This window comes from Phaseolus vulgaris, chromosome 6 (genome assembly GCF_000499845.2).
Source record: "Phaseolus vulgaris cultivar G19833 chromosome 6, P. vulgaris v2.0, whole genome shotgun sequence".
Taxonomy (NCBI): domain Eukaryota; kingdom Viridiplantae; phylum Streptophyta; class Magnoliopsida; order Fabales; family Fabaceae; genus Phaseolus; species Phaseolus vulgaris.
The window spans coordinates 4327465-4354353 of NC_023754.2; the positions used below are offsets into that span (position 1 = coordinate 4327465).

At 32.1% G+C, this 26889-nt stretch overlaps 3 protein-coding genes across 3 annotated transcripts; all 3 read right to left on the bottom strand.

Annotated features, from left to right (window-relative positions):
* Positions 1-575: 575 nt before the first annotated feature.
* LOC137830972 (flavonoid 3',5'-hydroxylase 2-like) lies at positions 576-7504 on the bottom strand. Its single transcript, XM_068638421.1, is given in 4 exon segments — positions 576-1241; positions 1243-1410; positions 4580-5134; positions 6968-7504. Coding segments are annotated over 4 exon segments (1536 nt in total). The 5' UTR covers positions 7316-7504; the 3' UTR covers positions 576-776.
* A 6392-nt stretch (positions 7505-13896) lies between these two features.
* LOC137833256 (secreted RxLR effector protein 161-like) lies at positions 13897-14313 on the bottom strand. Its single transcript, XM_068641617.1, has one exon. The coding sequence runs from the start codon at positions 14311-14313 to the stop codon at positions 13897-13899; it is 417 nt and encodes a 138-aa protein (XP_068497718.1).
* Positions 14314-19106: 4793 nt separating this feature from the next.
* LOC137830973 (putative disease resistance RPP13-like protein 1) lies at positions 19107-24360 on the bottom strand. The gene is made up of 2 exons (XM_068638422.1): positions 20395-24360; positions 19107-19390 (listed from the first exon to the last, which is right to left on the bottom strand). Exon 1 carries the CDS (start codon positions 24135-24137, stop codon positions 20424-20426), a length of 3714 nt encoding a protein of 1237 aa, XP_068494523.1. The 5' UTR covers positions 24138-24360; the 3' UTR covers positions 19107-19390; positions 20395-20423.
* Between the last annotated feature and the right edge of the window lie 2529 nt (positions 24361-26889).

Below are 26889 nucleotides of genomic sequence, written 5' to 3' on the forward strand. Positions count from 1 at the left end.
CAAAAAATATGTATTAAACTTCATAACAAGATCAACAATAGGTATAAAAGTATTATTATTGACCGATCTTAAGTGGTGACAATACAAAGTTTGTTAACAAAATTTATAAAGTAAACAATCTCATTCATTCAAAATTGAAGGAGCTTCATCATATTGTTTTCCATGACCATTTCCAATGTGGAGACATTGACATAATCGGTCTGTTTTCACTTGGAAATCTAAGATTTTGTTTGTCTCGATAGATTTTGTTTGAGATTGAATTTCGACACGTGATCGGATCCATAGAACATCCTCAAACCAAGAGTCAATCTAAGGTAGAAAACAAAATTATCTTGTTCAAGCTGAAAAAATGTTGGGGACTATTAAAAGAGATATGGAGAATGAAAAATGAAGATTCCTTTGAGAAATTCTGTGTTTTACTTTCAACTATTTCCTTTGCTTGCCTTAGTCAATGGTGAAGTCGCATGAAGAGGATTGCAATAGTAGGCTTAATCAAGATCCCGATATTCAACCTTTCTTAGTTTTATTGATTAAAATGTTAAGTATAAAAAGTAACACTAAACGAATAAAGTTAATTAAAAAGACTAAAGTCCACCATGAATTACATAAATCATAATTAACCCAAAACAAGATATACTGAATTACACATTTATACATGGAATAAAAATCAGAAACCACAAAAGATTAAAAACACACAACATGAGAAGCAACAACAACGATTGTGCAACAACACAAACACTTATTGAGTAGCTATATATATGTTATATATCTATAATCTAAGGAATGTAAGCAATAGGGTTCAACCTAGGAGTAACGAAAGCAGCAAGAGGAACCTTTTTCTGCAAGGCAAGGCCAAAGGTCTCTTCCATGTTCAAGTCCCCCACTTCATGTGGCAGTTTCCAATCAAAGGAATGCAGCAAAGTGCCCAAAATGTAGTGCACTAACACAATCCCCATTCTGGTCCCTGCGCAGATCCTTCGGCCAGCACCAAAGGGTATGAGCTCGAAGTCATTCCCACGTGGTTCGATCATTTTGTTCTTCCCACTCAAGAACCTCTCTGGCTTAAACTCCAAGGGCCTCTCCCACACTTGAGGGTCTCTTCCTATGGCCCAGATGTTGACGCTCAAACGAGTGTTCTTGGGGATGTAAAAGCCGTTAACTTGGCATGGTTGGTTGGAGATTCGAGGGAGGTTGAGAGGGGTTGAAGGGTGCTTTCTGTAGGTCTCTTTGCATATGGCTTGGGAAGTAGGGAAGGTTTGGAATGTCGGATTCTTTAAGGCGACGCTCCCTTCCTATCACTTGGTCCATTTCCTCCTGAGCCTTCTTCATGATGCTTGGATTCTTCAGCATCTCTGCCAAGGACCACTCTATGATGCTTGAAGATGTGTCAGTTCCTGCTGTGAATAGGTTCTGTTCCACACAAACATCCACATTCTTTACTTTATTATTCCATAAATCTCTCTTTTTAATACTAAATTTTAGATAATATTACTCAATCCACTCAATTTAATCGAAATAAATTAGGCTTGTAAAATCTAATAAAAAAATATGATCCCACTTATTTATTATAAACAGAGATATTTTCCTAGAATCTTGGAACACCATTTTACCAAATGCACCAAGTGAAACTTTACCCGCAGTAACATCTTTTTGGAAATTGTTTCCACTGAGTTTATTTTTCAGACTGACACTTTTTAATGTTTACAGTGAGAATTTAGTTGTGGGAAGTGAAATTTCCACCTGCATTTTCATGTTCCTTTATTGCATATCCCAATCAAAATTTGGCTCTTAGAAAGCCAAATTTGGAAGTCTAATTCTGGAATTGTTTTCAATCTTTTTTGAAGGACAAGTTTGTGGTATGCTTTTTGGTCTTCAAGACGACTGTCCACTAAAATTTAGTTGGCAAATTCCTCACCCACCTCCGTACCTTAAAAGGTTTTTGTCTTCAATTCTCAAGCTTCCTCCTACACTTTCACATTAAACGTGAATACTCATTTTTATCCTTTTTCAAAATTTTAAATACACTAATTTTTACATAACCTCACATCCACGCATCCTTTTATCTCTTCTCCAATCCCAACACTCATACAACCACATTCTTTTTGAGTGAGTATTTGATTTTTTTTTTTTATGTTTTGTAATTCTTTTGTACGTATAATTTAGAAGGTATTTTTGAATGAAGTAATAACTTCTTAATTATACAATCCAGATGTAATTTTAAAATATATTTTGAATTATACAATATGAATTATATATTATAATAAGAGATGTTATTGATAGTACAATTTGATATATATAAAATAAATGAGAAAAAATAAGCAAACACAAAACAAACAGTAAAAACACCATAAAACTTATCTCAAACCATCAATATTTATCATCAACAACCATCAATTATCTACTACCATCATAAACAACCAAGACTACTTAAAAATGAGGAACAAACCATTATTACTTTCAACCAAAACAAAAACACTAATATATACTTATAATATAATAATTACTACAAGGAAATCATGAAATAAAAACTAATTTTAGAAACATAAATAATTAGTTGCTATAGTGACTAAATTAGAGACCATTTTAGGGACTAAATAAATTTTTGGTTTCTAAATTAGTTTTTATTATTGTTAAATGGTTTCTAAATTGATATCTAATTAGCTACCAAGGTTTTAATTACCAATTATTTAGTTTCTAAATTTGGTAGCAAAAACCTTGGTTGCTAATTTAGAAATCATCTAACAATAATAGAAACTAATTTAGAAACCAAAAAATTATTTAGTTCCTAAAATGGTCTCTAATTTAGTCACTATAGCAACTAATTATTTTTTGTTTATAAAATTAGTTTTTATTTTATGATTTTCTTGTAATGAATAGTAATAGGATTGAAATTAAAAAAAATATATATGAAAATGCACATAGAGGTATGAAGAATTCTTCAATTTAATTTGCCGAGAGTCCAATTTCTTCTTTTAAGAAGAGGTTCCACTCTGTTTTGGTAGCCAGGGGCAGAATTTTGGAAGAGATAAAGGTTTTCATTTTTAATTCTTTTCTTAAGTGGAAGGGTGAGAAAAATTAATAAAAATAAACAAAATTGAAGGTAAGAACCATATGTATAGTAAGCATATGGTATCTAGAATCCGCTCATATTGGATCTGAGTTGAATCAGTTAAGTTTAGATCGATTTGCTCGATAGGAGTTAAGGCTGATTAGGCTTGACCTATGCATGGGTCGAATCAGTTCGATCTCAGTCGGACCAATTCGATTCGATATGGATCTTGATCGATTTGGTTGGACCTGTTCCCGTGTCTTATTGATTCGACTTGGATTGAATCGATTTAACTCGACATAGATTCAGATCGACTCGACTAGACCTAAGTTTGGACTAACTTAGTTCGACCTGAGTCTGATTTAACTCAGCTCAAAATCTATTTTAAATAATTTTAAAATATATCCGATCTAATATCTAATCTAAATCTAATTATATAGATTGGATATGAATTTGGATTTGAGATAAATTTATTTAAATAAACTTAAAATTAATATAAATTTAGATAATTATAAATTGAATTTAATAATCTATATTTTTTAAACATATTTATTGTATAGTGAGCATTTAACGTACAGTGAGCATTTAAAGGCTATCATGTGAATTTAGTACACAGAAAACACTCGACGTGGGTAATTTTAATTCACGTACGACATGTACAACCCTTACTTTGTCCTTTAATACTTAACTATGTTGTTATCAACTTTTCTTCCTACGCTAGTCAAAGAATTAGGTAAATTATATAAAACATATTAACATTAATTGTTTCGACCACTGAAAGTTTGTTGATATCATATGTTTATTATATTTAAGGAATACTGAAATTTTGTTCACTTAAATTTAGACTCAACTTTTGTAAATGATTTTTTCTTTCCAAGACACTTCGATGATGATGAGGGAAGTATTGGTATAAATTACATTGACATGATTTGAAATTTTTCATAGAAAAGAAATAATAATAATAATAAGACTATACTTTTATGTATTCTAATGAAGAAAATTTCTAATTTTGTATCTGTTACTTTTCATTCAAAATGCAAAGTGTACGTATATCTCTCTTTAAAAGGTGACGTTGCAATCAGTTCTTTCACCTACAAATTATACGTCACAGAGACAAAAATTTCTGATGCATTAATTACTCATAAAGAAATAGTTCGAGAACTCTCATAATTGCACACAATTTTTTATGTAAAAAATTTAAAAGTAAATATATATATATATATATATATATAATAAAAAGTAAATTTATAATTAAATAATATAAAATAATATTAAAATAATAATATATTTAAAACTAAGATGTAGGCATATAACTAAGATGTTTAAAAGCATGTCCCTAGCACACTTGTTTTAGTATTCTTACTCACTAATAACTTGTGGCCATCATAGTGTATAGTTTTTTTTTTAATTAATAAAGAATAAAATTAATAAACTGGGACATTTATGTAACCTATATCCCACACACAGTAGTTGTGTTTTACACAAGTGGTGGAAGGTGATAAGAGAGAGAGATGTTAGAGTGATGCGTACCAAAAGCAGAGCTTTGATGTTGATAAGTGATAGTTTGTCGTGATGAGCGTCTTGTTGTTCGCCATAATGAGCCATGACCATGTCCAAGAAATCAGGTTTATCGTTTCTCTTGTGCTTGGAAGCAACATGCTCTTGAATCATCTTCGTCAACAACCTATCAAACTTCTTGTGCAACTGCTTCATCCCACGCTCAATCCCTTGCAAGTCCAATTTGGCCAAGAAGGGTATGAAATCGCCGATGTTGAAGTAGCCTGCAACAGTCATGAGCTCCACCACCATGTCCTTGAACTCGTTTGACTCCGAACCCTTCGTCTCAAACACTCGACGACTCAGTATAACCTTCCCTATCATGTTGGCCATGGAGTAGGTCAAGATTTCAGGCACCACCACAGCTTCACCCTTCTTGCTGCATTCGTACAGCGTACCAATCATCTGAACCATCTCTTCATCTCGAACCTTGCTCCACTCTTCCACAGCCTTTCCTCCCAGCATGTGCAGGTTGCTCAGTTTCCTCAGCAGCTTCCACCTTGATCCGTAATCAGCAAACACCATATCCTGTCAACAACCATCAATCCAAACTACCAACTTTTACTTTACAACTCTCTTATTCAAATTCTAACTTTTTCTACTTCTCATTTTCCATTCTTCTTTATTTTAACCCCAAAACACATCATTTTCGGAAAGTTATTAAATTAATTTAAAGATAAAAAATAATTAATTTACATACTATTTTATAGATTAAAAAATTATTGACATTTAAAATATTTTTTTTATTAATAAAATTTATAAAATAATTTTTAAATTGATATTTAATTAACTATTAATTATTTTAAATTTTAAATTAATCATTAATTTATAATGAAAGACTAATTTAGAATTTAAGATAATTATAATAATTTAAATGATTTGTTAATGTTGGATATAAATTTAGAAATTATTTTATAAATTTATGTTAAGAATATAAACTATTTTAGATATTAGTATTTTTTTTATAAAATAATATTTAACTTAATTAATATATAAGACGTAACAAATTCATCCTAATAAAAAAACTAATTGCAAGGAGAAAAAACTTGTGTATCATTGAAATTCATTTCTTAAACTATTTTAAAAAGGATGTTTGGGTAATTCTTTTATGATTTTTTAAAAATATAAAGATGAAAAGTAAAATATTTTTTTAAGTTAAAATTAATTAATTTATATATATATATATATATATAATAAAATGTAAATATTTAAAATAACTTATATTATATAAATTTTAACTTTTTAAAAAATTCATTTAAAATTTTTTAGAGAAAGGTTTGTTCATACATATTTAAGTGTATCAAAGTTATCAAACAATTTGTAATTATTTTGAAAATTAACTGATTTTTTTGAATGAATCATGGTTTAAAAATGTACTTTGTAAAATAAAAATAGGAGAACTCATAACCTTATATTTAAAACAATTTAACTTATCTACTACAAGAGTAACTTCCATTTACATCTCTTCACCTTTTCTCAAATTACGTCCAAATCCCAACTTCTTTAAACTTTAAACAAACATTCGTTTTTTAAACTATTACATCGTCACCGATTTTTACATTGCACGTTTTTTTTTTCTAAGTTTAAAAAACATTATACTTGCACACCTTGGTAGTATGAGAGATTACTATAATAGTAAAAAAAAAGCAAGAGATATAAATATGATTTTAAAAGAAATCTTATAAATTATCATTATAGTTTACTCTTAAATAACTTTTAATAGGATATTGTACGTATGATTAAATGCTAACCATTATTAAGTGGACTAACTAACAAACTTAATCCAAGTGTGTACATGATTATATATACTTTTTAATTAAAAAATTATGTTTGTATCTATGAGAACATATTAGGTCAGAATAGTATAATTTTGGTATTGTATAAGGATTAAAGTACCTTCAAGTAAAGAAATATCATTGAATTAAGTTATTTTTTTTAAATCCACAAAATATTATTTTATACAAAAAATAATAATCTACCTCTAAATACATAACTAAGCTTAAATAGTTGTTTTATAGATTTGGATCATTGATATGGGTCAAATTTACTTTTATTAATTTCCCAATTAAAAAATAACTAGTTTACTAATTAAAAAAACAACTTGCTTATAATTAGAAAGCAAAATTGAACTGTTTTCACGGTTTAGAAGAGCAGAAAAATCACTTTTAAATCTGAGAATCCAAGAGCAGAACAAATTCCAAATATGTCAGATATGAAAAAGGAACAAAAAAGCATAGAAGCATATACTCACCTACCTTACTTTTTTTTTATCTTTCTTTTAATTATTTTTATCAAATATTTAAGGTATCATTGTTGATACATAAAATAAAATTGAAGAAGGTGGTGTTTATATCTCTGTACCTGTGCATCATAAGCCAAGTGTGTTGCACCTGCATTTGGAGGTCGATTTGAGAAGTTTTGATCAAGGGTTTTGAGGAAGGCACGAGCAGCAGCAGGAGTAGAAGCCACAACCATGTTGTTAGTACCCATTTTCAGGTACATCACGGATCCATATTTCTTTGCCATATTTGCCAATGTCACATGGGGCATGCTTCCCATCATAGGAAGTGCACCCACCACAGGCCACCCTCTTGGCCCCGGCGGCAGCTTCCGATCACGGCGTTTCAAGACTGTGCGAATGGACAAAAGGGTCACCAAGAAGATCAAAATTGACGCTGCAATTTCCTTCACAAGGAACAAGGTGTCCATGGTGGTGAAGAGTAAAATCTAACACTAATTGGCTATGAATTAAGTGTGGTGAATTTGATGCCTGGGAGAGAGATATATACATAACATGATGATGTGTGGAGTTTGGCAAGGCACGTTGCCACCAACATTTTCCAAATAATGATAAGAGTTGGTTCCATTTATCCATGCTGGTGCACCCTCCCCCCACACACGTATGAAACACAAATTAGAAAAATAAGTAATACAACAAGACATGTGATTTTAATTGTTTTTAGCCAAGTCTTTTTCTTTCTTCTATATTTGTGAAACTTCAAATAGATTTATTTAAATACAGAAAAGAAGGTAATTAATAAAATTATATGACTTTTATTTTATTTGGAATTTAGAGAATGGTGAATCTGAAAAAAAAAAATACAGAGTGTGAATCAATGTAGTAGTTTAGATTTTTCTTGTAAGAAAAACTCAAGTTAAATTAAAATTTTACTAGTTTTCTTGGTAAATAAATATGCATAGTTTTTTACACACATTTTATGTTAACTAAACACCTATATCTCATCTAAGTTTATGTGGCAGAAAGTATTGATTAAATAAATTCGTTATTAAATTAAGAGTTTAATCTTGATATATGAAAATTATTATATATCTATGTACCTTAAAGGTGAATTTTAGAACACCAAAAACAATAATTTTCAGTAATATATATAACAATAAGTTAATTAATAAAATTGAATATGTTCGGAAGCACATGAGAGAGATAGACGTGTATTGTTGTTTATTATTAAAACCATTTTAAAAGAGATATATTAATATATATGAAAGTTATTCAGAACATCCCATTCCTATTCTTATTTCACATAATTTATCTTGTTTTATACTTTTGTTTATTTTTTTATAATTATTAAAAAGTTTCTAAGAATATTACATATATGCAAGAACAATTTCTCTCCTCGGGGGACCTCAATAAAATAATGATAAGTTATAGAAAAGATATGAGTATAGTTTTGGATTGTCTGAGAACACAGTTTTCCAGACACTGAGAATTTAATAAGACTAAGATAAATAATTTCTGAATAATTTGGTGAGTAGTGCATGAATTAATTATAAGATTGAGGATAGATGTTTGTGAATATGGAAAGTGAGTGACTCAATCTAAGAGAGTAGGTTATGAACTCACATGTGTGCAACCAAACCTTCCATCTTCAACCTAACTTCGAAGAGAGATTGCAGCTACCTACCATTCTTTTTGTGAAAATCTAAAATTTCGAGAGCCCTAAATCTCATCAGTGTCAGAAAATTTTGATTCTGCTTCTTACTTTACTTTAAAATATGTTTCTAAAAATATTGCAAATTATTTTACGATTATTTTCCAACCAGATTCTGATAATTGTTTGTAAATAAAGTTCTTTAAAAATACTTCAAGATATTTTCTCATTCTATCTTTCCCCTTCAAACTGTACTTTGACTTATGATTATCAATCATTCCTCTACTATTTGGTACATGCTTTTAAGAAGTAGAATTGTGTTCTGCAACGAACTTTCAAATATGCTTAATCATATTTACACAGTATTTTGTAAAAGCAAGTGTTTTAAAAAAAAATAAAAAATACTTGGCAATTTTAAGAAAAATGTGTTCATACACAAATTTTAAATATATGGTTAATTTGATAATTGAAATTTGTGAAGTTTTAATTAATAAGCAAAATAAAAAAATAGATACATTTTTCCCTTTCTCTTCTTTTTCTATTTTCTTCAAATACTCTTTTCAAGTAATGTGGGTTATGGTAGTTTATATATCATTCTTAATCATTTATTGGGATACTTTTAAGAAATAGAAATGCGTCAAGAACAGACTTTCAAATATGCTTAATCATATTTAGAAATTTATTTCTAAAGTAAGTCTTTTAAAAAATAAAAAATAAGATAATTAAAAATATTTTCTCATTCTCTTTTTTCCTTCAAAGTACTTGCGTTATGATTATGAATTTCTCTACTCAAGTCGCATGCTTTTAAGAAATAAAAATATGTTCAGAAACAAATTTCAAATGTACGGTAAGTTTGATAATTGAAGTTTGTAAGGTAAGTTTTTAATAATAAACACAAATACAAAATAAGTTTGTAAGGTATTGTCTTTTTTTTTTTTCATTTGTGAACTCTTTTCACTATGAGAAAATTTGAAGTTAGAGTGGTTTAATAGTCGCCTAAAAAGAGAAAAAATGTCAATTCTAAAAGTTGGATTTGTGTTAATGTTGTGAGGACCACAATTTCGGGATCTGGGAGTGTGCTACGGATTCATCAATCTGGAAGTGAATCATGTTGCATTCCGGATGAGAGGATGTTCCAGAAGCAAAGTTTGCATAAATTATTGATTTTCGAATTGCTGAATCAGGAAGTCTAATTTCTATTACAGATTGGTGGATCCGGAATGATTTTTTTCAATTACGGATTTCTAAATCTAGAATACATATTTTGAATTATGGATTGGTGGATCCATAATGGTTTTTTCAATTATGGATGTTTTGCATTTTTTATTTTGGATTAACACTATCATTCATGTACTACCGGAAGCATCAATCTGGGAGATTACCGGATGCGCCAATCCAAAAATTTGCCGGAAGCGCCAATCCGAAAATTTACCGGATTTCATAATCCGGAATACAAAAGAAATAAAAATGTACAATTTATACAGGGACACTTTTGTCTTTGCGCAACCTTGTGGGGGTGCAGGAAGAAAAATATAGGGGTGCTGGAAGAAATTGCCTAAGAAGAATGTTAATAGAGTTGGTTTGTTAAGGCTGTTTCTTTCCGCACCTCCATAATTTCTCTTAGTACCCCATATGTCAGACAAAAGATCATTTTGTCCTTAAAAATATACATTCTTAATTCTACAATTTGGAAGTGTAACTTTTTCTATTTACACCTCCCGTATTGTATAATTTACTTCCAGATCATACAATCTAAAATATCTTTTTTTCTTTAAAAGAGTACATTATGGATTATAGAATCTAGTAGGTATTTCCAAATCCAAAAGGTATTCTTGAATTCATAAATACTTTCAAGATTCTATAATTTGGATATACCTTCTGGATTCTATAATCCAAAATGTAATTTTTTAAAGAAACCCATTATGAATTATAGAATTCGAAAGATATTTTCAATTCGAAAATACCTTCTAGATTCTATAATTCAGAGTTTTTCTAGATCACCCATTCTGAAAAAAAGAAACATTAATAGAATAAAGGTTATTTTTTATAAGAGTAGGATGATTGGGGCATCAAGTGATGAAGATTCATCCAAACAAAGCATCTCAGGCTCAAAGCATAGACACAAAAGAATACATTTTTCCATTATGAATTCTTTGTATAAAACTGTAAATAAGGTTTTCATTTTCTGACCTTGTATTTACGAGTCAAATAGAAAGTAGGAATAAACCCTAACCCTAGGAGATAAGAAAGTGCATGGAGAGTTTCTAGAAACCCTAACTTGCTATGCAAGCTAGAATTTAAGGAAGCTTGGGTGATAAAGCCCAAGCCATAACCCTAACTTGCAATGCAAGCTAGGGTTTGGGTAGCTTCACCAAGTGGTATCATGAGCAAAGCCTATAGTCCAACTAAGTTCTAGCTTGTTATTCAACTTTTTTACCATTTAATTCTTTTGTTTTGTGTTGTTCTTTTGTGTTTGATGTCTTTTAATTCATTTTGACCAATTAAAATCAAGTTTCAAAAAAATTAAACGGTTCAAATTCATTGAAATTCCTTGAACCATCCAAAGCAGTCACGATCTAGGCTTCCTTTGCATGCGCTGGTTGTTTTTCAATTTTTTTTTGAGTTTTCTTGCAATTTCAATTGGTGAAATCAATTTAGATAAGGTTAATGTCCAAATTTGTCATGAATTCGTGTTTTTGGCTTGACTTTACCACGCATTTGATAAAATGCCTCAATGAAATCTGCTAGGTGTTTGATTAATTGGTTATGTGATTTATTTTTGTATAAGCTTTAGTATGTTTTTCAGTTTGTGTGACTTGTGTCTCTGACTTGCTTTAGTTCATATCTGGTTTCCTAATACATCAAATCATATCATGTCTTGAAGTCTTGTTCAATTTTCATTGATCTCTATAGATGATGTGAGTTGATTTTAGGATTGTTTATTTGTTTGGTGACACTTTACTTAGATTTAGGAAATTTCTCACTGGACATTAACTTAACAAGTGTTAAGTAGATGTGAAAGTTCATTTCCATAAGGCCAAAAGGAAAACACAATTAATATGTGAATATGAATGCCAAAATAAGGTGTAGAATTTAAGCAAACACAAGGTGAGCAAGAATATGGACCAAATTGAAAACAAGGAAGCAAAAAGAAGAACAATACATATTTTGGAATTGAAATTGGAATGGAAATGGAATGGAAAAAGATGAGTGAAAGGAAACATAGGAGATGAATTTGAGAAGATGAAACACGCCACTTGGATTGGTGATTTGCTCCAAGATAAGTGTGAATGCCGCCACTTGAGAGCTCTCAATTTCTCACAAGATAAGACAAAGATTTAGGGAGACAATGCTCACACACTCTAACACAATTTGTGTATTGTAACTTTACTCTAATTCCAACTTGTCAATACATGAGGTAGGCCTCCCTATTTATAGATTTAGGAGCCTTGGAAAGAAGAAAAGAGGGTAGAATGGGAAAGGGAAGAGTGGTGCGGTCTTGACTTTGGTCAAAATCGCACCATCCTATACATTCTAGAATCTAGGTTTTCCTTTCTACCCTAATTGACTTCTTATGGGCCTATTCTTATGTCTCCACCTCCTAATTGTTGAGATGACCCTTCATAGTTGGCATCCTTGGTCGTCTTCCTGTGGATTTGGGTCGTATCAATAGGTTTCCTTTCCTGAAACTTTGTTCACAAGTGCACTGGATTGGAAAAATTGTTATGAACAAGTTATTTGAATTTTGTTGTCAAATTTTAAACCTAGATATTTCATGATGTTTGGAAATTTTTTTTGATTGCAATGCAGGATCAAATCGTTAAAAAGAAAACTTACATTCATTTTATAATCAACACAATACAACCTGAAATACTTATAGTCATGATCATTGCCAATCTTCAAAATGTTCCTGAAATATTTATAGTCATGATCATTGTCAATCTTCAAAATGTTCAAGAGAATGATTTGATTCATCAAATATATAAACCATAGCTTCAACATATATGACATAATATGATAAAAGATATCGTGTAAGTGACTAAAAAATAAGGTACATAAGCTTATATAATAGCATACCCACAATAGGGAGATTAACTTCAATTCACTCTCATTACTCATATTTACTTTTCACTCATTGTTTTATTCACTTACACACAACATGTGATAACAACATTCCGAAATAGACTTTCATTTTAGTATTTTGTTCAATCTTCATTATTCATTATGATCCATATCTTGACTTAAATACCAATACACTAGAGATCTTAACTTCAAACAAAATTTATCTCAAAGACGTTCTAATATGAACACTTTTCCACCATTAGAGCAAATCTCTCATACTTTTTTGAGCAAAAAATACAATTATGTTTAACTACCATTATGTATGTGGGTCATTTTCTACTTTACCAAAACTTGGAGAGAAGCATAGGACATTAGCATTTGCATAATAAATAAATCGTAGAGATTTTAGTAAGTCATCCAAGCAAGCTTACATTAGAAATAGAATTAGAAAAAGTAGAACATAAAATAAAAGCAATAATAAATTGAGCATCAAACTATTACTTACACTCTTGTTTATATTAACTTATTTATGAATCCATGTAAAAAAGAAGAAAAATTAAAATAAGTATTTTCATGACCTAAAAAGTTAGTTTATATATAAGCTACTTTTGTAAAAGCTTTATTTTGTAGTTTCTCATAAAAATTTAACTCCAAATTTAAACTTGTCAAAAAACACGTTTCATAAGTTAAAATTAATTTGTATACAAGTTAAAAAAAAACTATATAAAAATAATTATAGAAATTAGTTTGAATGTAAGCTAATTTTAACTTGTGGAGAATCTACCTTCAATTTTTTTTTCTTATTTTTCTCTTCAGGATCGAGCTTAAGGAAAAGTTCATCCTACTAGACTATAAAACTATAATACTAGTAAAAAAAATACACTTCAAAATTGATTCAGAATTGGAGTAATACATGGAGAAACTAAGTGAATGAAATAACAGAAGGCTAAGAGTTATAAAAACTGATTGAACTTGAACGTAATTGCACGAAATTTCAAAACTGCTGAACTAATACATCCATTTGATTTACTTCAATAATATATATAATAAAATTACAATTATTGGAAGTTATAAAATAGGAATACTAACAACCCTGTAAACTGACCACTAATGCATACTAACGATAAATAATTTAAGACTAATAAAATTTGAATTAATAACTAACATCCTCCCTTAATTTTGATTTGGAACAACCTTCATGTCAAATCTCTTAACTTGATGAAAGCATCGATCTTCAATGGCTTAGTGAGAATATCTGCAATCTGATATTCTGATATGGAGTATTCCAATTCGATCATGTTCTTCCCAACTTGGTCTCGCAGGAAGTGATATCGAATATCAATGTTTACTTTTTTGATGAAAAACCGGATTCTTTGCAAGATTAATTGTAGAGACATTGTCAACATAAATCTTGATTGGAACATCTAGATTAAAACCAATTTGAGTTATGATATTGCTGAGCCAAACTGATTGACAAGCACTTGCTGCTGCTGCTACATACTCAACTTCACAAGTAGATAATGCAACAATTGACTGTTTCTTTGATGACCACAAGTAAACAGTCTTTTCGATTATAAAACAATGACCACTTGTGCTCTTCCTCTCGTCTGAATCTCCACCCCAATCACTGTCTGAGTATCTGACGATCTCAATTTTCTTAGATGAAGAGTAAAATAGACCAAAAGTTGTAATACCTTTGATGTAGCACATAATTATCTGTACAACTTGTAAATGAACTTGTCGAGGTGACTCCATGTATCGACTAACCAATCCCACAACATAACATATGTCGGGTCTAGTACACATGAGATATCTAAGGCTCCCAACAATCTGCTTAAAGTATGTTGCATTTACAGTTCGCCCATCACCTTCCTTCTTCCAGTTTCAATTGGAGTCTTAGCTGAGTTTGAATCCTCCATCTTAAACTTCTTTAAAAACTCAGCAACAAATTTTCTCTGATGAATGAAGATTCCATTGTCTCCTTGGATGACTTCAATGCCCAAAAAGTAGGACATAAGACCGAGATCAGTCATCTCAAATTCCTTCATCATGATATGCTTGAAGTCACCAATCATTTTGAGATTACTTCCGGTAAAAATCACATCATCAACATAAAGACATAAAATTAGCAAATCTCCATAATCAGTAGTCTTTAGATAAAGACCATGATCTGATGCACATTTTTTGAATCCAGTGGCATGAAGAAATGAATCAATCCTTTTGTTCCAAGCTCTTGGTGCATGTTTAAGACCATATAAAGCCTTAGTTAGTCTGTACACCTTCTCCTCTTTGCCAAATTGTATGAAACCCGACGTGATAGAGATCAAATAAGAGAGGATTTTACTAATGGAGGAAGAGGTCATTCACCCAAACATTTGAAGTTCTTCCTTCTAGTCTTCTAAAAAATTAAAGAAGAATTAAAATAAAGAGAGGACCAAGCCTAAAGCCAAAAGAAGACTACAAGCTTTCAAGAATGGACTTCAATTAATATCTCTCTTTATAGTTTCTTTTGTATAAATTTGTAAATAATATAGAATAGTGTTTAGGTAGGTGCTAAGAGGGAAACCTAAAGATACCTCTTGTGTAAAGCATCTTTAGATATTAGCTTTAGGAATAGTCTAGAAAGGTATCCCTTCATTCTCCACTTTAGGCGCTAGAAGTGGAAGAGTTGCAAGGCAACCTTGGATAGCTTCCTTTGTAAGCTTCTTGTAAACTCTTGACCGGTCCTTCTCCTATAAAAGGAGGGCTTGAGTCCTTCAAATACAGATTTGATATTTTGAGTATAGAAATTCTCCCAAATTGGTGAGTGATTGAGAGACTTGTGTCTTCTCCTATTCTAGTTTTATCTTGAGTGCACTCTTGGAACCTCAAGTGGCGGCATCTACACTCATCTTGAAGCTTTGCATCCTTCAAGTGGCGTGCTCCTCTCCAAGGACTCCAACCACATAAGTTCCCTTCTTCTTTCCATCTTATTCATCCATTTCCATTTGCAAACAAACTCTAAAACATGTCTTTGATGTTTCTAGTCATTTTAATCGATAGAAATTGCTTTGTTTGTGTTTTTGTTTGGTAGTTTCTGTTATCTTGCTGTTCTTGTGGTTTAGGTTGAGTTTCTCTGTGTTTTAATCGGTGCAATTGTGTTTTCTCTTGCTTTAATCGGTTCATATGCCATATTATGGGTTTCTAAGTGAGTTTGGCTTGGTTTCTTGAGTTTTGGAGAGTTCTTGAATGTTAAGCACATTGATCCAATTCTTAGAAAGTGCCTAATCATATTCCAACTCAAGTTGAATCCATAACATGTCTTTGAAATATCTCTATCATGTTATTGGAATCATATCACGACGACTACTTTACATAAACCTTTTCATCAAGTGGGTCATTTAGAAATGCAGACTTGACGTCCATTTGGTGAATTTTCCATTGCCTTTGTGCAGCTAAAGCAACGATTAATCTCATTGTTTCCATTTGGGCTACAGGAGAAAGTATTTCTTCATAATCATAGCCTTCTCTTTGCACGAATCCCTTTGCCGCCAACCTTGCCTTGTATCTATCAATCTCACTATTTGCTTTCACTTTAATCTTGTACACTCACTTCACATCAATTGCTTTGTGTCCTTTTGGAAGATCAGTGAGTTGCCATGTATTATTTTTCTCAATCCCCATCAATTCTTCATTCATAGCCTCTTGCCATTTGGGGTGTTGGATGACATCTGCAAATCTCATGGGTTCTGAATCTGCAAGAAAAGCAAAGTGAACCAATTTTCCATTGTCATCAACTTTATCATCAAGATTTACTTCGTAATCTTGAAGATGTACATGTTGTCGTTGCTGCCTTCTTGGTCGCTCCATCATCGTTGCAATTGGAGCTACAACTTCAAATTGAATTACAACTTCAGGTTGAACTGCAGGTGCTTCAATAGTGACTTCATCTTCCACATCATCGTTCAAAACATAAATATATCATTTTTTCGAATCCATTTCAACTGCTGCATTCCATTGCCATTACTCATCTTCGACAAATGTAACATCACGACTAACAATCACCTTCTTTGTCATTGGATTGTACAGTTTGTATCCCCCATGCTTATATCCAATGAAAATGGTCTTCACTACCTTATCATCCAACTTCAATATTGTTTCCTTGGGGACATGAGCATAAGTAATTGACCCAAATACCTTCAAGTGCTGCACCTTGGGTTTGAATCCACTCCATACCTCAATCGAAGTTGTGTTAGGAACACTCCGAGTGGGTGATCTGTTTATCAAATATACCACACATGTTACGGCCTCAGCCCAAAAATAATTTGGCATACCTTTCGCTTTAAGCATGCTCCTCGCCATGTCCATGATTGTTCTATTCTTTCTCTCGGCAACTCCGTTGTGTTGAGGTGTGTAGGGACATGTTATGTTATGCTGCAACCCAAGTTCTTCACAGTGCCTCTTGAACTCATTAGACTTGTATTCACCCCCTCCATCACTACGCACCATCTTAATTAGTCTGTCACTCTGTCTTTCAACAAATGCTTTAAATATTTTAAAGCAGTGGAATACCTCATCCTTTCTTTTCAATAGATAAATCTAGGTTTTCCTTGAAAAATCATTAATAAAGGTTAAAAAATACTTATTACCTCCAATTTATGATATGTTCATCGGGCCACAAACATCTGTATGAACAAGCTTCAAAGGAAATTTCGCACGCCAAAGCTCCTTAACAAATGGTATCATGTGATTCTTTCCAAAAATGCAAGCCTCACACAATTGATCAAGGTGATGAATATGGGGTAAACCATTCACTAAATTTTGTTTGGAGAGATTTTCCAAACTCTGAAAATTTAAGTGCCCAAAGCGTAAAAATGTCATAACCACGGTTCATTATTCACTATTGCATTCAAGCACTTGAAATTACCCATATGAAAATCTATTGGAAACATGCATTTTTTTGATAAAAAAGTTTTAAGAATCAAATTACATTTTTATCAAAAATTGAGATTTGATTTTCAACTATGTGCATATGTGCATCGTGTAACCAATTTCGGCCAGCTGTCCCATACTCAACAGATTACTTTTCATATCAGGTACATAGAAAACATCATAGATGTACCTGTGATCATCATTCTTCAATGTGATAAGAATTCGTCATTTTCCAATCACCGAAACAAACTTGCCATCACCGAATTTCACTTTTGTGCGAAATGAGTCATCCAAATCTACAAATAGCTCCTTCTGGCCACACATATGATTCGTGCAACCTGTATCCAAATACCAAGTCTGATTGTTTGGAGTTTCATTTGATGTGAGTGTCATTAGTACTGCATGATCCTCTTCGTTTTATTCATGATTACTATTTTCTTGAGCACAATTGGCACCTTTTGATCTACACTCATTTGCATAATGGTCGTGTTTATGGTCGTTATAACACTCTACATTTTATTTATTCTACATGCCTCTTTGTCCTCCACGACCACGTCCTCCGCGCCAAGATTTATTTGAACTTGGATTGTGATTGGAACCAGTGTTGTTTTGCTCAGCGCCTCCATGATTCTGGCCACCACGACCTTTGTTGGAATAGCTAACACCACGTCCCTGTCCTCTGCCTCGTGAACTACCGTGTTTATGATAGGAGCTACCAATTGAGGTTTGTGCTTGTAAAGCCTGTTCAATTGGTTTTTCAATCTTATTGTCATTCATCCGCTGCTCATGCGCTCGTAGGGAACCGTACAATAACCTTACTGTCATTGTTGAAATGTCATTGGCCTCTTCAATTGCGACAACAACATGTTCAAATCTGGGAGTTAAAGATCTCAAAATCTTCTCCACCTTTGCCTGCCCCGAATGTGTTTCACCATTGGTCTTCATCTGATTTGTCAAGAACTTTATTTATATAGACATCAACAGTCTCTGTGGTTTCCATCTGCAACAGTTCATATTGGCGTCTTAGGGTTTGAAGACGCACCCTCTTGATCTTGTCATCATCACCTTTATAATTGGTTGACAAAATGGTTCAAGCCTCACTTGTAGTTGTTGCTCCTTCTATCTGCTCAAATGTCTTGTCATTCATCCCTTGATGAATGAGATACAAAGCCTTTTGACCTTCTTCTTCTGGTCACGATGCGCTACTCGTTGCGCCTCAGTTGCATTATCAGCTAATGCAAACACTCTACTCTCAATGACATCGCATAACTCATGATAATCAAACAAAACTTTCATCTGCACACACCAATGATTGTAATTTTTTCCATCAAGGATAAAGACTGATAATTGGGTAGAGTTCATGATAACAGACTGACTCTGATACCAATTGTAGAAATTAATTGAAGGAAATAACAGAAAACAAAAAGTTGTAGAAACTGATTGAACGTAATTGCACGAAATTGCAAAACTACTGAACTGATACATCCATCTTGATTTACTTCAATAATATATATAATAAAATTACAATTATTGGAAACTATAAAATAGAAATACCAACAACCTTGTAAACTGACCACTAATTAAATACTAACAGTAAATAATTTAAAACTAATAAAATCCGAATTAATAACCAACAATACAAATCAACACGGTATAACAAAACACTAGTATAAACAAGAAGTCTAATACAAAATCTAGTTTCTCATATGCATATAATGGTTTGGTTTGATGATACTACAAAATCATCATAATAACATTCTAGTTTTACAAATACTTCATGCCAAAACAAACTTCCTAAGTTAATATATGTGATAAGAAGATTGAAATAGGCACTAGAGAAGCAAATTACGGTATAAAAGGTCACCATCACAGCAAGCAAATATGAAGAAATGTGTCGCCACTTTCTCGGCTCAGCTACCAACTGTACTCATTATGAAAACAAAAACAAATGTCATTTCTAAACAATCTTTTAAAGTTCGACAAGTACACAGTAATCCATAAAAAAAAAGAGTAGATTATTGAGACACAACACTACAATCCATTTCATCTAATCACATATCCTGAGTGTATTAACAACACTTTCGACGGTGCCTATAATTAGGGAAAAAAAAAGATAAAACATAGATTATATATAATAGTATTATCTATAATTAGGGGAAAAAACAACATAGAAATCCCATGTTGACTATATATAAAACCAATTTATAGTATATAATTATGGAACAATCCTTATCTTACTAAACTAGTTTTATGAGAATGAGTTAAACTTAAAACTCACATCTTATTATGGTATCAACAAAGTTTGTGACACTTACTATCGTGCCATTGTTATACCTCACTTATATCTAACTGCATGTTCGAGATTTATATGTCTCGACGTGACAGGGTATGTTGGAGATTTTAAGTCAGTTTTGTAAACCCTAAACTTAAAACCTAATACCATTTTCTTAGTCTGTGTCAGACTACTCTATACCATAATCTTTCTGCACGAGTCCTGTCATTTAGCCATCCTTTTAGCAATGGATTTATGCAATCTACTCTATAAGGATAAGAGTTTCTGCGAGATACCTTTTTCCTTTTTATCAACCAACACTTGTCATCTCAGAATACTTACTTTTCTTCTCATCAGGTGCTTTAGCAGTACTTTAAAAATATCCAATTAAACATGTTACAATGCTTATTTCTGAAGGTCTATTTAATAAATAAAAACAAATTTGAAGTAAATGTATTATCATTCTATATTCAACAATCCAAACTAGTTTGAAACAGAAGGTCAATTCATCAATAAATATTTATGTGGTCAGCAGTCAGCAAGTTTGACAGACAAATTTCGTTCTCTCGGAGCAAAAGAAATAAAAATAGAAGTGGCGTAACATTAACAGTTTAACAACGTACTTTTTCAAAATAATTGAAGCATTTATTTACCTATTGATGACTCTTATTCATGCAATAACTCATATTATGACTTTTTCATTTATCTTGATTGCAGGAATGTGAGCAATTTTAGACCAGTATTTCCCATTATGATTTTGATATCTTGCTTCCAGTAAAGGGCACTCCCTAAGACTTAGTACTTGAAGAGATGATGGAAGTTGATCCTCAGGTAAGGACTCAATACTTGGACAATTGTATATGTTAAGCATTTGGAGAGAAGTGAGACTTTGAAGCCCTTTTCCTTCCAACAACTTTAAGCCACTGAAATTATTTAGGAACAGATATTCTAGAGAAGTAGGCAGGGACTGCTCCTTCAAAAGCCTGTTAACAAGATCTTCATCACCAAGACCCTTGACTAAAAGATGTGACAGAGAAGATAGGCGTTGGAATAGCAAACCTAACTCTTGTTTGGATATAGATGATAGTATTCCAACATCAACATGAAGTGATCTTAAACAAGAAGGCAAACACCTTGGAGACAATGATTCTAGCATGGGAAGGCCAGATAGGTCCAAGTGTTCAAGGGAAGGGAGATCAATTTGATTTGGCAGTGATCTAAGTTTCTCACAATCAGTGACAATAAAATCAACTAATTTGGGAGCTGCTTCTCCCCCTTGAGTAGTAATTGCTTCCAAGTTGGGAATAAAACGGATATAAAGCTCTTGAAGGACAGGGAAACAAGCTAATGAAAAAGATGTCAGGGAACTGCAACTATTCCATATTCTCAGTGTTTTAAGTGATGTGAATTTGGGCCTTGTATTGTGAGATAGGAACTCTAAATTTCTACAATGCCAAATGTCAAGTGATTGCAATAATGTGGGCAAACAATCAGCTGGGAAGGAAATCAAAGATGGGATATTTGAAAGAGTCAACTTTTGAAGACAATTTGCACTAAGTATCATTCTGGGAAAACACTGTAAGCTATCACACTTTTCAATCAATAGTTCGCAACAAGAGAAGTTGTCAAGCATAGACAACAAGGTTTCTTGTCCCTCTCTAATATGTATTGCTTCAATTGATGTATTCCAATGCACATCAGATAATTTTGTCACCAGCTGGTTGCACTCTGAGAAAATCACATTTGTCAATGAAGGTAGATGACTTGGCAAGGTTCCTTTTAGCTTGGGGCACTTGTACAGGTACAAAGTCTTAAGACATGGAAAGGGAAAGTTTCTGCCTTCACTCTCAAATGGTAGCCATTCCTGCCACTCTGACATATCTTCAAATTTCAGATTCTCTAGTGATTGAAATGGCTGAAGCAACTGTGAGCCTACACTGCTACCGTAGAACTCATGACCAACTTTCTTCACCATTTTCATCCTTTTGATAACAAGCTCCTTCAGCGAAGGTAGTTGTCCAAAAGGTGGAAGTGACAAGCAATTGTTGCAATCACTTACAGTAAGGACTATGATCTTTGAAAATGAAAAATGTCCAATCCAATTTGGAAAGGAAGTGCCACCATAATATTTGATATTGAGTTTCTTCAAATTTGTTGATGGTTGCAAGTTGTGAAGTACATCTTTTTCAAACTGCGGTTCTTGTGGATCACTGTCCCATCCTAGAATAAGCTCCTCAATCTGCTCTTTTTTCTGTAAATTTGCCTGAAAAGCGTCCACAAGATTGACAACATTTTGCAGGTTCATAATGGAAAGCTTGCCCTGAAGGTAAGGAAATTTTGATAAATCTCTAATACTTAGTCCGTTTTGTCTTCCAACAATAAAAACTGTCAAGGTACGGAGTTGTTGTAATTTGCATATTTGTGTTGGCATCTCTGGCAAGTTAGTGTCACTGATGTCAAGGTGGCGTAAGTTAATCAGATTTCCTATCTGCTGAGGCAATTGAATAAGAGATTCACAATTTGATAATATCAAAGTTTGCAAATTGTAAAGCATAAATGTTTCATCGGGCAAGCTTTCAATTGAAGTGTAGGAAAGATCCAGATACCTCAAGTGCAACAAATTGCCAATCGAATTAGGCAACTCAGTTATATTTGTGTACTTAGACAATGAAAGTATTCTCAAACATCTTAGTTTTGGCAACCAACCATGTGATACCATTTTGGTCAAGTAACAGTGTACATATGGATATGACAATCGTGGTAGAAAGGTCCGCAAACACTTCAGCTCATAAAAGCCCTCAAACTTTTCAGAGATATCAAACATCTCTCTGAGAAATGATAAATGGCGAACAGTTCTTGGGATTTCACTGCCATCAAAGTGGTAAGAACTTCTTCCAGACACAAGTTTAGCCAAATCATAGATGAGGTCATGCATTCGAAAATTTTCCTCTGCAACAGCATTGTCTTTTTGAATCAAGGATCTAGATAATAACTCATTGAAGCAGTCGTTACCTATTGATTCCATTTCTTTCTCTTCATGAACATGTTGAAGAAAGCCTTCAGCCATCCATAACAAAACTATTTCCTTCCTGTCCAACAAATGTTGTTTTGGAAAAATAGAGCAGTAAGCAAAACATCTCTTCAAATGTGCTGGAAGATGAAAATAACTTATACGCAAAGCTGGTAAAACATCATCATGTGCCCACAAATTGCTGTTCAGAATTCTGTTCCATTCCCCAACATCTACATTTGATCTCAAAAGGCCTCCCAATGTTTTAGCTGCCAATGGCAGACCATTACATTTTTTTGCAATTTTTTTACCAATTTCTTCTAGGATTGGATGATTGTGGTAACCTTCACTTCCAAATGCATGTCTGGCCAGTATGCGCCAGCAATTTTCATCACTAAGAGGTTTCAGCTCATAAGTGGGAAATGTATGTGTGACCTGTGCAACTCTTTGTTGTCTGGTTGTTACAATGATTTTACTTCCCTTTCTCCCATTTCTAAAAGGTGCTATTAGGTGATGCCAATCGTTATACTTTTCATTCCAAAGGTCATCAAGCACAAGCAAAAATTTCTTATCTCTTAGGGTATTCTTCAATTCAACACGAAGAACATCAAGATTAGTAATGTGACAATCTTCCGATGTGAGAGATTCAACAATTTTCTTCGTTACCATGAGAATATCAAAATCATCTGACACACATGCCCAAGCTGTAAAATCAAAATGTTTCTGCACTTCACTATCATTATAAAGCCATTGAACAAGGGTTGTTTTTCCCAGACCCCCCATGCCCAATACTGTGATCACTTCTATATCATTAGACATGCCATCACCATCATCACACAGAAGCATGTTCAGTAGCTTCTCCCTGTCATTCTCTCTAGCAACCACAACAGACTCAACCAATGAATCTGTTACTGTTCTATAAGAGACTCTCCTAATAACACTTTGCAAACCAAGAATATCTTTTTGCCTTACAAAATGTTCTAGCCTTCTAGATATTGCCTCTAACTTGGAATTCATACCCTTATAGAAGTTTTTAAAGCTAGAAGAAAGCAAGGATCTTACCTTGGTAGCAAATGTTCTAGATCCTCCTTCAGAAGTGCGGCTCAAAGCATGTGTATTGATTTCATCCAACAAATCTTCTGCATCTAAGACAACATCTCTCAACTCATCAAGCCATTTCTTCACTGCAGGATCAGTGATTTGCTTCTCCTCAGCATCATTGAGCACAGCATTAACTGCCAATAGCTTTATCTTCAACTCATCCAACAAACAAATATCCAGCTTTGTACTGGAGAAGAAATCTCGAAACTCTCGAGAAGCTATTCTTTCTATCAAGATCTCCATACAAGCAGAGATAAGAGCCTCTCCCACCATACCAAGGGCCATTTCTTCTCTTGTTTTGCAAATTGAATTACAACATTGAAACTCTTGCTAAATCATATACAAGTGAGAAATCTATCCAATTGAGGTATGGTTTGATTGCTTTCACTTTTGCTATTGTGAACGCGTCATTAGTCATTATTCACTGCAGAGAAGTTTCACCATTGACTTTCATCAAGTCTTCTTGGGCTTGCTTCAATTAAATGTTCCAGTGACTTTTTAATCCAAAGAATTTATGACACATTATTTGCACTGATGGTCACCTATTGTAAATAATCTCGCGTTTAGTCCAACTTATCAAAGCATTACTAGTGTTTCTTATTTAGATTTTGTGAGTCACTATTCGTGCAGGGTATTGATTTGTTTAATCATGCTTATATGATTATATATATGGATGTGGCAACCTTAATTTAAAAATTTTATCTATGCATTTGATATATTTAGTTGAAGTTGGATGTCCCAAATGGCTTGTAATTAACATGTAAATAAGTTAAGTGATTTTTATATTTGTTTATTTAGTCATATAGATCAAGTTAAGTTTTATTAGGTTAAATTATTTAATTAAATCCAATGAGTTTTAAAAAATCAACGTTAAAACTTTTGAATAGTGTATTTATGTATTCTATTAAGAATTTTTACGAATTTTTTTTTATATATTCTTTTGTTAAACTTTATGGAAAATTATAATGAGAAAAAAAAATAGTATTAAAATAAAATATAAAAATAATTTAAGTATAAGTAAGTTAAATAGCTCAAATTTTAAGAGTAATTTTTATTTTAAAAAAAAAACTAAATTTAAATATTTAAATTAAACCCGTTTAATGAGATGAGTCAAATTTCACCATCCAATTTTGTTTAACAAATCAAAGTAAGAAAAAGCTGAATTTGAGTGAAGTGATGGATACCCATTCTTGGACTTGGGTACATAGTGTAGGACTTGGGTACATTCTGGCCATTGCATTCTGCACCCATATAGTTTGATACTACACCTCCCATAGAAGTGGTGAAGCTGCACCTCCTAGAGGTTGAAATGTCAAAAATGCTCCCATAACCTAGAACCTATTTTAAAGTTTTGTGTACATTTCCTAATTTATATTTTGGAATGTATTTTCGTATTTATAAACATATTTCAAAATACATTAATACATGCTAGATTCATATTAATTCTATATTTAGAAACATATTTTAAAATGTATAATCTAAAATACATATTTTTAAAAAGTAAAATTAGAAAATATTTTTTATAAGAGTGCAACATCAATTATATGGAGTGTAGATGCAATAACCAGAATTTATAAATACTTTTATAAGCACTTTTAAGAAAATAAAATTAAAACATAAATATTATTTTCTATACAAAAAAAAAATACACATATATATATATATATATATATATATATATATTTTGTAACATCCCTATTTTTTTCGCATATTTGTTAATATATTATGCATGCAATATCTAATTAACATGTAAACATATATTAGGTTATCATATTTGTATCTCAAAAAGATATCCCTCTTCATAGGGAGTTAATATATACATCAAAAGTAAAAAAAAAACCAAAAGAAACAAAGCATTCAAAGGTAAATCTACCCAATACTCAAGTTTCTCACTGAGGAGCTCTATTACCTGCAATCTCATCTGCTCCCGTGTAAAACACGATCATCACAGATAAAGAAATAAACACAAACAAATAACAGGGTAAGCTAGCTATATAAAAATTTCTATATAATTTCATGTCAAATTAATCAACATAATTCATCAAGTCTCATACAATTTCTCAAATCATCGAGTGTCTATTAAATTTCATAATTCATCTTTTCACATGTCAGACTTCTACTGACTCATAACACATAGACATTTGACTCTACTTCCGGAAGACTCGTGCGTTGACTTAGACTCAGAGATCTGCACCTGTCATACTACATCACTGTGAAATCCACACAGCTATGCGCATAATTAATCTCAATATCATCTCTCTCCTAGTATGACAGGGTTAATTCATATAACAGGTCAATTTAATTATGTTTCAAACAACTTACCCATTCATATGAACCTCCTTCGACTCTCACCACCTCAATAACTTCATCTATATGATTCCATTATCTCAGGAGAGTCAGGATATCTCCTTCTAGACGAATCCCTAGTCAATGCACATCCTAAACAATCTTAACACTGTATTTTGTTTCCTGAAAATATCATGTCTCGATTAGAATTCATATTTTGAACCTCATAATATCGACCATCAAACAATCAAATCATACCAATGTTTAGAATATCCAAAATACACAACAATTCATTGACTAATCATATAAATGTCTAATTAAAGAGATTTTCAATTAACTATACATGAAATAAAAGTTTACATACTTTATAAGAAAAACTATATAGAAATAAATAAATAATTTTTTTAAAAGCAAATAAAAATTAGTTTAATATTTTTATTTATTATTTTATTTTTATTTTTATTTTATTTTACTTTAGCTTGGGCTAGAATTCGCTAGCTTGAGCTAAAATCCACCAGAGAGCACCCAGAATTTTAGCTTGAGCTAAAATCCTCCAGAGAGCACCCAAAATTTTTAGCTTGGGCTAAAATCCTCCAGAGAGCACCCAAAATTTTTAGCTTGGGCTAAAATTCGCTAGCTTGGCTAAAATCCTCCAAAGAGCACCCAAATTTTTTAGCTTGAGCTAGCACTTGCTAGCTTGAGCAAAATATGCAGAAAAATTCTGCATAACTTAATATACCTATTAGATTAT